Source organism: Dryas octopetala, chromosome 7, assembly GCF_963921425.1.
Source record: "Dryas octopetala chromosome 7, drDryOcto1.1, whole genome shotgun sequence".
Classification (NCBI taxonomy): domain Eukaryota; kingdom Viridiplantae; phylum Streptophyta; class Magnoliopsida; order Rosales; family Rosaceae; genus Dryas; species Dryas octopetala.
Window position 1 is genome coordinate 585,491 of NC_141372.1, and position 15,012 is coordinate 600,502.

The 15,012-nt window shown below is 37.7% G+C and overlaps 2 protein-coding genes across 2 annotated transcripts; both read left to right on the top strand.

Moving 5' to 3' along the window:
- Nucleotides 1-1,901: 1,901 nt before the first annotated feature.
- CLV1 (Leucine-rich receptor-like protein kinase family protein) lies at nt 1,902-5,703 on the top strand. The gene is made up of 2 exons (XM_086251497.1): nt 1,902-4,798; nt 5,082-5,703. The coding sequence occupies exons 1-2, from the start codon at nt 2,230-2,232 to the stop codon at nt 5,432-5,434; spliced, it is 2,922 nt and encodes a 973-aa protein (XP_086107623.1). The 5' UTR covers nt 1,902-2,229; the 3' UTR covers nt 5,435-5,703.
- A 774-nt stretch (nt 5,704-6,477) lies between these two features.
- Nucleotides 6,478-15,012, top strand: LOC147278068 (ATP binding microtubule motor family protein). The gene is made up of 22 exons (XM_086250918.1): nt 6,478-6,990; nt 7,110-7,309; nt 7,428-7,551; nt 7,634-7,728; nt 7,858-7,993; nt 8,564-8,629; nt 8,799-8,861; nt 9,334-9,384; nt 9,533-9,615; nt 9,743-9,857; nt 10,697-10,760; nt 10,872-11,026; nt 11,157-11,321; nt 11,451-11,543; nt 12,095-12,187; nt 12,519-12,611; nt 12,698-12,772; nt 12,875-12,974; nt 13,631-13,722; nt 14,273-14,394; nt 14,491-14,569; nt 14,883-15,012. The coding sequence occupies exons 1-22, from the start codon at nt 6,478-6,480 to the stop codon at nt 14,970-14,972; spliced, it is 2,667 nt and encodes an 888-aa protein (XP_086107044.1). The 3' UTR covers nt 14,973-15,012.

Genomic DNA, 15,012 nt, shown 5'->3' on the forward strand with positions numbered 1-15,012 from the left:
TTTCCTACTCTTAAAAGGTTTTGATTTTTCTGGATAAAATAATAGGCCATTATAGTCATAAAAATAGCCATCTTTATTCTGCAATCACTCACTTAAGATTCCTGTAATTCAGAATTCCTCCACTAAGGCATGATTTGGGAATATGAATCTGTTCCAAACGTAGTGGAATATTAAGCTTGGAGGAAATACGAAAGAATCAATGCTTTGTCTTTGTTGTGACAACTTGTGCGGCTCTGAATTATCCAAACCCATTCCCAAGTAATATACTTAGCAACAGTGACACATCCACTTGAACCCACTTTCATTTCTAGCATAAAGATCATTAAAGAGGTCCATTTCCATTAAAGCCAACTTTACTGTAAAGTTGTCAATGAAATATTTAAGCAAAGTCCACGAGTGAACTCACTCCCTGTGTTCCTTCACTGCACAAATCAGACGGCGAAAAATTCATATTTCATAACTCACTGTTGGAATTTGAAGGGTTGTAAAGTAATTGCCAATTACACTACACTGTAGGGTCCACGACTGAAGGGTCCATATTGGTGAAACAAACTACAAATTAAGAAAGAGAGATAAAAGACACAGAGCAAGAGTGGACTTTTAGCTCACAGCCAAATGGAGTCAGAGGAAAATTTGACCGTCTGGGAAAAGACACAGACAGTCTTTACTCTGGGCCCAGCATTGCCCCAAACGGCCAAGCCCATTCCATGATCAGTTTCTCAGAAAGGTAGCATCCACATTGACCTTCGTTTCTGAACCCTGGCCCAAAACAAAAACACATTAATTTTGCTAAAGTACAAAAAGCTAGCCAACAAAACCGAAATTAAAACATTGCCGAGAGTCGAGACATAGGGTGTGATTTGAATTGGAAAATCAGAATTGGACCGATTTCAATATGAAATAACCAATTTTAAAATGTTCGAATCAAATCTGAAATTCAAATATATTAAATTCTGAAAATTTCTAAAAAAATTGAATTGGAAATAGAATGTATTTGTAAATTCTGATCCGAAATTTTTTAAAGACATTCTAATTCGATATTTTCGAAATTATACCAATTTATTATGCATTTATATTAATATTATATCATTTATTTAGTTTTTTACTATATATTTCATTAATTTATTATTTGTTTCAAACATACACATACATATATATTAAAAAAAAAAAAACTAATACTATTAATATAAACATATGTATATTATAAATATATGTGTATCATAATAACATAAATGTTAACAAAAACACCCACATTTTTTGTACGTGTAATTACTAATTTTTTTAGTTTGTTTTTACTAATAACAAAAAGTAACGTGAAGATTCTGATTTTTTATCTGAAAATTTTAAATTTTTATCTGAAAATTTCGAAAATGTGATATTCGAAAAAATCTGAAAATTTCAAGAAATCTAAAAACTCCGAATTAGAATGAGATGTTGAAATTTCGATTTTTTGGAATAAAAATTGAAACATCCTATTTTTGATCCGATACGTCCGAAGCACAACCCTACTAAACATGATCGATCTCTGATATTAATGTTGTTTTATATCACTATTCACTAAGTAAAGATTGCAATATTATTATTAATCAGCGACAACATTAGAAATACGACATCAATCTACACGACGTAAAACTTAAACTTGGATAATAGAGGGATTCACGTCAAAGTACAACTGGCGGAGCTGAGCTGACACGAGAGAGCAGAGGAGACAGACTGCCAACAACATTATCAAGTCATCTGGTAATCAAGACCACCACATCACGCCGTCAAAACACACCTATCCTATTGAGACTAGAGACTATAGTAGAGAGTACTGCCCCTTAACGCCGTCCATGTTAACGCCTACTAGAATATACAATGCACAAAGAGAGACTTAACCATCCGTCTAGCACCGTGAAAAATGAGTAGCGTAGTACTGTGAGTGTGGGGCCCACTGGCATGACAAGGCCAAACTGCCCGGTCTTTTATTAGTCAGACTCTAGCTGAGCTAGCTAGGACATGGAATGGGTCTCTCTCATGCAAGAAACAACTCCATCTCCTTCTTCCACTCCAGTTTTTCTCCATTTGTTTATCCATTTTCAACTTTGATACTGATACTTCTTCGATTCTCCTCCCAAAGGCCAAAAGCAGAAAAAAGCTAGTTAGTGTACACCGTTGCTTCTTCTTCTTATTATAGCGAGCATTTTGCAATTATATCTCAACAACAAGAACATTACAACCAACGCAAAGATGGGAAGCTCCACTTTCTCCCTGATTCTCCACATTTCTTTCATTTTCCTAATTCTGTGCTCAACCTGCTGTGGATACGGCGACCTTGACGCACTGTTGAAGATCAAGGCCGCCATGATTGGACCAAAAGGCTCAGGGCTCAAGAACTGGAGGCCCTCAACGACGTCGTCCGCACACTGCTCCTTCTCCGGAGTTACATGCGACCATGAATCCCGAGTGGTAGCTCTCAACATCTCGAATAAGCCTCTGTTCGTCTCCATTCCGCCGGAGATTGGCCTTCTAAACAAGCTCGTGAACCTCACAATCGCCGCCGACAACTTAACCGGGACGCTTCCTATGAAGATGGCCAACCTCACGGCTCTCAAGTTCCTCAACATCTCCAACAACGTCTTCAGGGGCAGATTCCCCGTAGAAATCATGGTCCAAATGACGGAGCTCGAGGTTCTCGACGCCTACAACAACAACTTCACCGGTGCACTTCCGGTCGAGATCGTCAATCTTAAAAAGCTAAGGTATCTCCATCTCGGCGGGAACTACTTCACAGGAAAAATTCCCGAGAGTTACTCGGAGATTCAGAGCCTGGAATATTTAGGCCTCAACGGCAATTGCCTCAGCGGAAAGTTCCCGGCCAGCTTGGCGCGGTTGAAGAATCTCAAGGAAATGTACGTTGGGTACTTTAACAACTACGACGGCGGAATTCCACCGGAGTTGGGAAAATTGAGCTCGCTGCAAGTGCTCGACATGGGAAGCTGTAATCTCAGCGGCCAGATTCCGACGACTCTAAGCTCTTTGAATCATTTGCATACATTGTTTTTACAATTGAACCGTCTCAGTGGTTTTATACCTCCCGAACTCTCGGGGTTGGTGAGCCTCATGTCTTTGGATCTCTCTATTAACGAGCTCACCGGAGAGATACCAGCGAGCTTCTCGGAGCTGAAGAACATCACCCTTATCAATCTGTATAAGAATGATCTGTACGGTCCCATACCAAAGTTTGTTGGTGAGTATCCTCATCTAGAGGTTCTTCAGGTTTGGGAGAACAATTTTACGTTCGGGCTGCCGGAGAGTCTCGGCCGGAATGGCAAGCTTATAGACCTTGACGTCACCGGAAACCACCTCACCGGGTTGATTCCTCGTGATTTGTGCAAAGGAGGGAGGCTGAAAACGGTGATACTCATGAAGAATCACTTCTTTGGTCCCATTCCTGAAGAACTCGGGGAGTGCAAGTCGCTGACCAAAATCCGAATGATGAAAAACACACTCAATGGGACTATTCCTGCTGGGGTTTTCAGTTTGCCCAATGTGGCCATAATTGAGCTCAATGATAACTACTTGTCCGGCCAACTTCCAACGCAAATGTCCGGGGCCTCACTCGGAATCCTCACGCTTTCCGGGAATCAGATCTCCGGGGAAATCCCTCCGGCGATTGGAAATCTCATGAATTTGCAAACTCTTTCTCTGGAGTCAAACAAACTGTCCGGTGAAATTCCAGAGAAAATATTTGATCTACAATTTTTATCGAAGATCAACATCAGCGACAACAATGTAAGCGGTCAAATTCCGGCTTCAATTTCGCACTGTTCCTCTCTGACGTCCGCTGATCTCAGTCGAAACAATTTGGTTGGGGAAATCCCGAGAGGGATTGCCAAGCTCAAAGTTCTGAGTATTCTCAATTTCTCCAGAAACCATCTCACAGGCCAAATACCAGCTGAGATTCGCTACATGGCCAGCCTAACCACTCTGGATCTCTCTGATAACAATTTCGTAGGCAAACTCCCAACCGACGGTCAGTTCCTGGTCTTCAACGACACGTCGTTTGCAGGGAACCCCAATCTCTGTTCACCACGCCACGTCTCATGCCCATCGGGTCCTTCCCACAAAGCGTTTGGTTCTTGCAAGCTCGCTCCGATCATCCTTGTACTCGCTGTAGTCTTTTTGTTCTTACTGATAACGGTTTATAGAACGAGAAGGAGAAAGATCCAGAAATCGAGGGCTTGGAGACTCACTGCCTTCCAACGACTCGATTTCAAAGCTGAGGATGTCTTGGAATGTTTAAAGGAAGAGAACATCATAGGCAAAGGCGGTGCCGGGATCGTCTACCGCGGGTCCATGGCAGACGGTCTTGACGTGGCAATCAAAAGACTTGTCGGGCGTGGTACCGGTCGGAGTGATCACGGTTTTTCCGCCGAAATTAAAACACTGGGACGAATCAGGCACCGAAATATTGTGAGGCTGTTGGGGTACGTGTCGAACAAGGACACGAATTTGCTGTTGTACGAGTACATGCCCAATGGGAGCTTGGGGGAGCTATTGCATGGGTCAAAGGGAGGGCATTTGCAGTGGGAGAGGAGGTACAGAATCGCTGTGGAGGCTGCCAAGGGGTTGTGCTATCTTCACCATGACTGTTCACCTCTGATTCTTCACAGGGATGTCAAGTCCAATAACATCTTACTGGACTCGGACTTTGAGGCCCATGTTGCAGATTTTGGGCTCGCTAAGTTCCTGCAAGACGCTGGAGCTTCCGAGTGCATGTCTTCCATTGCTGGTTCATATGGTTACATTGCCCCAGGTAAAGCCCAACCCAATTCGTTGAAATTTGATTATATGTCTGAGTATTTCTTTCTTTCTTTATATTTGTGAAAAATCCAATTGGAAAAAAAAAATTAAAATCTAACTTTTTGTCTTTATCTGCTTCGATTGGGTTACAACTAAAGTCAAAGAAAACCTGTCTTCTGAATTCTGATATTGTAATTTGACCAAGAATTCAATTCAATCTTTTTGTCTGTTGTACACATAAGCATATGATTTGAAGGGTCAATAATTGTGTGTGTTTGGTGTGATGGTACGAACAGAGTACGCTTACACACTGAAAGTGGATGAGAAAAGCGACGTGTACAGCTTTGGTGTGGTTCTGCTGGAGCTAATAGCAGGGAGGAAGCCGGTGGGGGAATTCGGTGATGGGGTGGACATAGTAAGGTGGGTGAGGAAGACCACATCAGAACTCTCTCAGCCGTCTGATGCGGCATCAGTGCTGGCAGTGGTGGATCACAGGCTCTCTGGTTACCCACTGGCAGGTGTCATACACCTGTTCAAGATTGCAATGATGTGCGTGGAAGATGAAAGCTCTGCAAGACCTACAATGAGGGAAGTGGTTCATATGCTCACTAATCCTCCACGCTCTGCTCCGAACCTACTCAACCTTTAGTTCAGTTTAGATATCGATCTTTTGGGATTCGGGCTCTGCCACCAGCTCCGGACTAATGTTTTTGAGTAAATAAAGCAGTAGCTGCAGAAACTGAAAATAATTTAGTGCCAAGAGGTTGTGGGTGTAACAAATAGTTGCACAACCTGTTTTAGTGCCATAGTAGGAGAATGTTGCATTCTTGCTTTCACTAAAACTGATCAGTTTTCCTTTCTCATTGTAAATGCCTCGTCTCAGTTTTGATGTTTACTCTATCTGTTAAAAAATCTCTTGTTTACTCTATCTGTTAAAAAATCTCTTAATTTGTACTGTTTGCGAGCTTTTAAACTTGTAATTCAATGCTTTGGTTCTTGGATATGTTATTCCATTCTATTATTCTACTTGGTGATATGAATTTTTTCAAAGGTACTTTGGGTATATGAACTCTTGCGTACCTGTAACTTGTATCAGAAGGCATTACATGGATTGGGATTTTGCATGTAAAACTGGTATTATGGATGGAATTAATAACACACGGGGGGGCCAACAGCAAATGAGCAAAAAATTGTGAGAACTATACTAAAAAAAAAACCAATTGTTGATTGACTTTGTGAGGTCAAATATGTATGGATGTAGGACTTTTATTGGCATTGTTTAATAATTTTACAATTGAATAGTTTACTGAACATCCTTTGCCAGTTCGTTTACTCATGAACCTAGTTCGTTTTGCAATAATTTTTAAAAAAGAGTTAGTGTGCTTATTGAGCAAATTAATGGGTTTAAATAGAAAGTTTTCTCTAACATTACTTTTCCAATTTGAAAGGACAAAGTGATTTGATGTTTTTGTTTTTAAAAAAAATTGAAATCTAATTTATCGTTTAAACAAAATCTCTAAACAAATAAAGAATTGATAAAGATTTTTATTGGTGGTTAATTTGGAAGGCTGTGTTCAAAACTTCAAATAACAATCAGCCCTCCATTTTGCCGCTAAAGCGTAAAAGAGAAGAGAGGGGGAGAGACGAAGGACGCCACTGAGTCACTGGCATCACCGCCCACACACACAGATTATGGATAATCTCAGCCCACCGTGTCCAAATACGGTGACGGTCCGGCGTAACCCTCACCGGAGAGCTAGGCCTCCGGCAACGCCAGCCACACTAGCTCCCGACCTTCCACTTCCTCATCCATCTTCATCAACTGTGAATGAAGTACGGTCTTTCCCAACCGAAGAGATTCTCTCCATGGACATTTCCAAAACTAAGCCAGAGCCTGAGGATCTCCGAGTCTTTCTGAGGATTCGACCGCTACAGCCTTTTAAGCGTTGGGACAGAAACAATGGCTTCGGGGGAGATCAGAATTTGAAGCCGAGATCTAAAAACTTCTGGCCTCAAAACCCCGCCAAGAACGCAGCCAGAGAACGAGGCTTGAAGAATAAGAAGAAGAACTCCGAGGTTTGTATAACGATCAACGATTCTCAGTCTGTGACGCTATCGCCACCGATAGCATTACTGGAATCTAACCGGACAAGGTCTGAGGTCTATGACGGGTTTTCCCATGTCTTCTCAGAGGATTCCTCTCAGGTTTTTTTTTTTTTTTTTGTTCGTTCTGCTTGTTTAGTTACAAAGAAAATGCTGGAAAAGTTTTTGATTATTTAATTTCTTTATTTGGTTTGTTTCTGGAAAATTTGTGTTGCTGATAGGAGGAGGTGTATGAGATGATGGTGAAACCTTTGGTCGATGATTTTCTGAGGGGCAAAAGTGGAATGTTGGCTGCATTGGGGCCTAGTGGCTCCGGCAAGACTCATACGGTCTTTGGGAGCAACAAGGATCCCGGTGTGGTACCGCGTGCACTTCGACAGATTTTCAGGCGGATTCCTGCTAGTGGTTCCAAGTCTTTGAGGTATTAGGTCCTTTATTACATGTAAATATGCGATGAGAGCATTCCTTGTACATGTTTCACCAATTGCATTGTTGATGTGGAATTTCTGATCAATTTTGTTGGTATGATATCTTCACAGATCGTTTTTCATCTCAATATTTGAAATAAGTTCTGAAAGAGGTAGAGCAGAAAAGTTGCTTGACTTATCTCCCAATGGAGGTGATTTAAGCATGCAGCAATCAACCCTAAGAGGCCTACAAGAGGTTGAGTACTATCTTTGATTTTTTTTAGATTATGTTGTTGGATAATAGAAATGACTAGCACCTACGCTATCTTTGTAAACAGTTAGCCATTTCTGATGCTAGAGAAGCAGAATCCTTAATTGCTCAGGCAATGCAAAAACGTGCCACTGCTACGACAAATACAAATAGCCAGTCAAGGTGTGTGGCAGCTATAATTAAATTTTTATGTGACTGGAGTTGCTATGTTAATCATGAGTTTACGTGTTATTTATTTCAGCGATTTGTTTACATTGTTGCTCAAATTATTGTTTCTGTATATGCTTCTAGTCGGTCGCAGTGTATTATTAACATCCGTGGTGTTGCTGAAAAGTTTAATGGAGGGGGTAGAGATCAAGCAAATGATGTTGTCCTTAGTATTGTTGACCTTGCTGGTGCAGAAAGAGAAAAAAGAACTGGGAATCAGGTTTCACTTTATTTTTGATTTTATGTGACTGAGTTAATCTCATTGAACTAGCTGTTTGGTTAATGTTGAAATTTGTACAGTTTTGGATGCTCAATAAATCCCCCAAACCATGATATCTGCTTTATAATCATCATGACCATCTTTTCATTGTAAATATATGATTTGTTTCTAAATATAATATCGGATGATGTTCACTTTTAGCCACTGTAGTAGGCTCATAATAGACACAAGAAGATGGTATTCATAATGAATTTGGATATGATCTAATTTACTGTTTTGCTTGGATCTATAATAATATAGGGAGGTTTCACTTGATGAAAGATTGAAAGGTTAACTATTGAACTAAAAGAAATCATTAGAATGCATGACAATACATTTTTTGTTTTCATTTTTTTCCTTAGTCTTTTCATCTTTAGACGGTAAGCTTCAAAGCAAATTTTGGGGTTGATAACAAACCGTTTGAACTGATTTTGAAGTTATTTGTGTTGGTGTCAAATTATTTTATGTATGCTTTAGCCTCTCCTTTTTTTTTTTTTTTTCCTTTTCTTATTGTCTTTTTAAAATTTGCAGGGGGAAAGACTGCTTGAAAGTAATTTCATCAACAACACATCGATGGTTTTTAGCGCTTGCTTGAGAGTATGTAGCCTTAGGTTTTCTGGATCTTTTTCTTCATATGCACTTGATTATAATAATTTTACCATTTATATGGGTGAATATTGCTTGCTTGTTAAGGCCCCTATTTGTTTTCTTGGCTCTTTCTCTATTTGTGTGTGTGTTCTATAGTCATTTTTTTTTGTGGTTTTAGTCTTTACTGGAGCATCAGAAGAACCCTAAAAAACCATTACAGAAGCACTTTCAGAACTCTTTGGTAATGTTCTCTTTACTGATTTTATATTACTCTTGTCAGTAGTCCTTTGCTTCCTTTAACTTTCTTTCTCTTTTCTCCTTTCAGTTGGTGACAACATATATATATATATATATATATATATAAACATATAAAATTATCAAGATGGAAATGCATGACTCACATGCATTTCACCCATTGTGCATCTGAGTTGTCCATATTTGATCTAATAACAGAGAAACATGTTTCTATTTAAGGTCCTTATTCAAAGATTTCATTAGAAAATGATTATATATGTTTTTAGTTCTCTCTTAAGGTCTTGAAATGGGATCTTGTTTCTAAGTTGTTAGATCAAATATGGAAACTTACATATATTGAGATGCATTTCACTCGCTTTATATATCCCAATTGGCACTGAAATATTGCTAGACATGGTCTTTGGAGGTCTTTTACAGTTGCTACAAATGTTACTGATGTGAATTTTATATTCTGACAGTTGACCAAGTACCTGCGAGATTATTTGGAAGGCAAGAAGAGGATGACATTGGTATGCTGTTTTATATCCAGAATAGGTTACCTAATTAAGTTTGTTCAAAAACTTGTGATGAGTTTGGATATGCATAAGAAGTTTGCATTTTATTGTGGTTCTATTGTCTTTGGAACTATCTCATGCAATTTATATGTTTCATTTGCAGATTTTAACAGTCAAACCAGGAGAAGAAGATTATCGTGATACATCTTACCTGCTAAGACAAGCCTCACCTTATATGGAAATCAAGTATGAACTACATAACCCCCCCCCCCCCCCCCCCCCCAAACACTAAAACTAAAAAGAAAGAAAAAAGCTCTTTAAATTTCATTTATTTGGGTACGAGTTGTTAAAAGTTTTTGTACTATATGTTCAGGTTTAATAATGTTGAAGAACCATCAAATATTCCACATAACAAAAGGCATTTCCAAGCTTTGTCTAGAATTGAGTCACACAAAAGAATGAAATTGACTGGTTTTGACACCTGTGCGGTATGTCTTTTATTTTTTTTATTACCATTCTTTAAATAGTATAAAAGAGATCATTTCACTTTATTTTGATCCCTGCAAGTAAATCATGGCTTTCTTGAAACTTTGCTTGACTGCAATATTGTATATATGAATGCCTCTTTCTGATGACTTGAAATGATTAAATGAGGGGGGGGTTAGATTTTCCATTTTAGCTTGGTCTGTCTGTATGTTATACGTATGCATGAACATGTTCCCCAAGTTTCTGTTAAAACTTAATATCTATGGACAAATTTTATGGCACTAAACATTGGACTTCAAGAGCTGATTATTTCAACATCTGGTTTGATTGTTTCTAATATATTTTATTAGCGTCAATGCTTAATCTTAATAATTGAAATAATTGACATAACAACTAGATGACATGAATTATGGTTCCTAAGTTGTTAATTTTTTAAACTGAAAATTGATCAGCATTCTTCCTGGTCATATACTCGACTGAATTTGGGTTTATTGGTGTAAATTTTTTTGACTAAGCTGTCTGTCAAAATTTACTTTAAATGTAATTTTTTGTTTGCCTTAAGCATACCTTATATCCTATGCATTTCTTTTTTGATGTGATTTCAGATTGGAGGAAAAGGCATTGAAGCTGAAAATGGACCTCCTGAGGTCCATTTTAGCTTGGTCTGTCTGTATGTTATACGTATGCATGAACGTGTTCCCCAAGTTTCTGTTAAAATATGTATGCTTGGTGTAAATTTTTTTGACTAAGCTGTCTGTCAAAATTGACTTTAAATGTAATTTTTTTTTTTGCCTTAAGCATACCTTATATCCTATGCATTTCTTTTTTGATGTGATTTCAGATTGGAGGAAAAGGCATTGAAGCTGAAAATGGACCTCCTGAGGAAGGGTCTATAAAAAACATGGGTAACTTATATTTGTTTACCTTTTTCTTTCTCATTCCAACTGCCGGGTCCCTTATCTAATTTTCTTACTTTTTCTTGAGAATATGTGACACACTTGCTTATATTGTTATAGAGGCCTCAAGAATAGACAAAGTGGACATGAGTAGCTGTGCACCTTCAAATTCAGGTTGTATTGACTCCGGACAGGGAGAGAGAAACCATCAGATTATGCAGAACTTTTCCAAAGCTTTATGGAATGTTTTGAAGCAGTATAATGCAAAACTAAAGGTAATCCTGTGTTTTTAAGTTTGTCAAGTGGCGTGTTGCTCTTTTGATATATTTGTAATTTTTGCAACTAACTAGCTCGATCTACTCATAAACTATTGGCCAAAAAAATTTACTCATCAATCATAAGCAGGTGGCAAATACAAGATGTCTTCAGCTGGAGAAAGAGCTGAAGGATATAAAATCCTGCTGTACATGTTCCCACAGAAAACCAGTTGAGGTAACCTTAGTTGAAGTGGATATGGATTTTAAGGCAAGAGTTCAATTGGATGGTCTTCAATCTAGCAATATCGATGAGGTTTGACATATTTGTCCTTGCTCAACTGTTAGCTTCCTCTTAGAGTTCAGTTTCATGTTTGACTTGTAAATAATTATGACTTGTGCACTGTGAAATTATAATACTCTTAAACTTCTATTCTATGCTCAGCCTTCCTACTTAAGGGGATGTGACAGCAATAGCACTCCCAAAAAATTGGAGTCCACTTCAGAAAAAGATCAAGATATTTTCTCTCAGGTACAGGTACGAAGCCCACTGAGTTTCTTTCCCCTCCTTTTATAACAGTTGGCCTTGGCATATTCCAACTTTAATCTCTCTGACCCAAGAAAAAAAAAAATCAATTTCACTTTGGAAACTATGCTAAGTTCATTATATACCTTTTTTTTGTTTTTTTAATGAAACGTTGAAAATATGTGGATCTTCATTTCAAGCGAAATGAATCATAATTACTTTATACATTTAGATTAACAGGTTTTTATCCTTGGAAGTAGGTATCAAGGTGTAGAATTATGATAGCTGATAGCTTCATGTTTCTATTGCAGATTTATGAACTTTTGTTTTAAGCTTTTTTCCATGAAACAGTTTCTGATTTAATGTTTAGTTAAAGGAGGGAGCTTTGCGTGTTGGCAATGAACAATGTATTGATGCCACTATAATGCAGAGCCAGTAATGAACAACAGATTGATGCCACTATAAGGCAGAGCTACCTTATACTTTTAGTAGTCTTCTCTTTAAGGAACTGCCTTTATAATTTTGTTTTATTTATACTCTTAAACTTCTGACTCTATGTTCAGACTTCCTACTTAAGTGGATGCGACAGCAATAGCCCTCCCAAAAGATTGGAGTCCACTTCAGAAAAGGATCAAGATATTTTCTCTCAGGTGCAGGTGCGAAGCCCACTGAGCTCTTTTCCCCTCCTTTTATAACAATTGGCCTTGGGTGTATTCCAACTTTAATTTCATTGTGAAACTATTCTAAGTTCATTATTTACCTTTTTTTTTAAAGAACAATGGAACATTGAAAATCTTTGGATCCTCATTTCAAGCGAAATAAATTATAGTTACTTTATACATTTAGACTAACAGGTACTTGATCCTCAGGAGTGGGTATCAAGATGTAGAATTAGGATAGCTCCTAGCTTCATGTTTCTATTGCAGATATTTGTAATATTTTGTTTTAAGCTCTTTTCCATGAAACAGTTTCTGATTTTATGTCCAGGTAAAGGAGGTAGCTTTGTGTGTTGACAATATACAAGTTATTGATGCCACTATAGTGCAGAGCCAGAATCATGAACAACTAATTGATGCCACTGTAAGGCAGAGCTACCCTATACTTTGAGTAGTCTTCTCTTTAAGGAATTGCGTTAGACTGAGTGGTATACCTTTCCTAATATTTAGGTGAAAAGTTTGGATGTTGGTGAGGCTAGTGCTTCATGTCTTGGACCAGAAAACTCAAATCAGCGGGATCATCAGGTACGAATGATCAGGACAGAGATTGTAATCTTATCGTCCATAGTAATTTGTGTGGTAGATGAATTCGAAGTTAACCTAGCTGTTGTGTGGTTTATAAAGCAGATATGTGAGAGCCTTTCTGGCAGTGGACATAGTACTGAGGATTTGTGTGAGTCTGAATATGTCAGAGTGGAGGAAAGTTATCCTAAGGCAGATGTAGCAGGTTAGATTTAAAGAGTTTATGAATTTACATTTGCATTTCTTGTTGTAGCTGTAGCTAGTCTATGATTTGGAACATCTAAAATCTGGATCTTGGAGCATGTAAAAATTCTGTCACACTATTTGTCAATAGTCTTGCCCAGGAATATAATGTTATGTGATTGAGATTGTCATGGGGTTCTATTTGTCACTTTGGAAAGGAAACGATTTAGTGGTTAGAAGTTAAACACTATGGATCTTAGAAAACTATCATATGGACATTTGAAGCCTTTGGGCCAGATAGGACTTGTCCCGCTCTATATTGGTATATTTTCAATATTCTGCGTAGAAGATCATTATCTTTTGTGTGCTCAACTCAAGGGGATCTAGAATATAAAACTCCATTGGTTATTAAGATGTAATGATGTAGTTTCTAGCATTATCAGCTTTGCCAATGATAGTTCAGTGGATCTGATTGTTTACAACAGCTCTGTCATTCATGATTTTTGCAAATGGAATGTTCTCAATAAGCCTTGTTCAGTGGTAGCATTGTGGGCTTTAACTACCAAAGACGGAATTTTTAAATTTTAATTTTGATTTGGGTTGAGTTGTACGTCTTTACCTACTAGGTATTATTTCAACTTGGTTTCTATCTTTAGTTGACAAGTTTAAGGCTTCCAGGTTCTATGGTGAATTCTTCTCAGTCACTTGTCATGCGTAGAAAGGATAGCTGTTCATCAGTTGAGCTGGACCAGCTTACTGAGGAGGATGAGGTTAGATTCGTTGAACTATTTTTTGAATTATAATGATTCTTGGTTTTCCCTTTGTAAGAGCTCATGTACAGCAATACAGGCAAGTCATCTCTATCTTGGATGTGGTGTGATGTTTTGAAGCAACCTGCCAATTAAATTGTTATTGCTATCAATTATACTTGTATTGTTTGCCCTTCACTGCTATCTGAGTACGAACACATCAGGGCATGAATTTTATAAACTTTTCTCGAGCTTACCTTGAGGCATAAAGTGATGGAAACAATATAACACTTGACCCTCTTGTGACAAAAAATAAATACATAAAAAACACTTGTAAAACTAAAGAAGAGTATAACCGGTTTGTAGAAAGCTTGACCTACTAATAATTGCTTTCCTTTCTAGCATTAATGGAAACATTATAAATAAATAAATATATATAGATATATAGATATATATATCTATATCTTTTCCTAAGCGATTGAAAATGATTAAATATATGTTCTGGGCTCTAATGTAACATGGTTCTCAATCTCTCTCTTTCTCTCTTCCTCAATCATTTTTCTTGCTGTAGGATTTATTGATTTTACCAACATTGGCCAAGGAAGATGTGCCAATTAAAGGGTGCAACGAAGTTATTGTGCTTGATAGCGAATCAGAAGTTCATGGTTCTACCAAACTAAGGAAACCGAAAAGGTGCCTTCAAGATAAATCGTTATCATATTTCCCCCCAACTCATTTGTTTAAATTATTATTTTTTGGTAAATACTCCTTTTATGTTGTTATTACCAGGAGACTTTTGCCTGCCTCATCCATATTATTGAGGGACGTCATTACTTTGGACATTGACGATGACAATGAGAAACCAAAGGTATCTCTCTCTGTGTTTATGTTGTTGGATATATATATATATATATATAAGTTGCATTTCTAATAAAATCATCGATCCTGACTGCTAAAATTTGTTTGGAATATGGTATATATATATATATATATATATATATAAGTTGCATTTCTAATAAAATCATCGATCCTGACTGCTAAAATTTGTTTGGAATATGGGAATTGGTGTGCCAAGGTTAAAGAAGTAGGACGAGCATTGTTTCATGTGAGAATTAGCACACTTAATAATAGTTGCATGGCTTAAATTGTTTCATGGATTGAGGTTTAAAATAATTTTGCAGGGTGGAAAGAAAGCAGCTGCAGAAGAAAGAAAAAGAACGCAGGGTAGCATCTCTCTATTGCGCATGCTTCAGAGCAATCTTCATATATAAGTCTACACATGTTTATAGTTCCAATCTAAAAATTAGTTCC

What these genes read in the sequence shown, in the direction of transcription:
- CLV1 (XM_086251497.1), top strand. Translation starts at nt 2,230, where the DNA reads ATGGGAAGCTCCACTTTCTCCCTGATTCTCCACATTTCTTTCATTTTC. An exon ending in ATATGGTTACATTGCCCCAG is followed by an intron (nt 4,799 to 5,081) that starts GTAAAGCCCAAC and finishes TGGTACGAACAG; the next exon opens with AGTACGCTTACACACTGAAA.
- LOC147278068 (XM_086250918.1), top strand. Translation starts at nt 6,478, where the DNA reads ATGGATAATCTCAGCCCACCGTGTCCAAATACGGTGACGGTCCGGCGT. An exon ending in ATATTTTCTCTCAGGTGCAG is followed by an intron (nt 12,188 to 12,518) that starts GTGCGAAGCCCA and finishes TTTTATGTCCAG; the next exon opens with GTAAAGGAGGTAGCTTTGTG. An exon ending in ATGACAATGAGAAACCAAAG is followed by an intron (nt 14,570 to 14,882) that starts GTATCTCTCTCT and finishes ATAATTTTGCAG; the next exon opens with GGTGGAAAGAAAGCAGCTGC.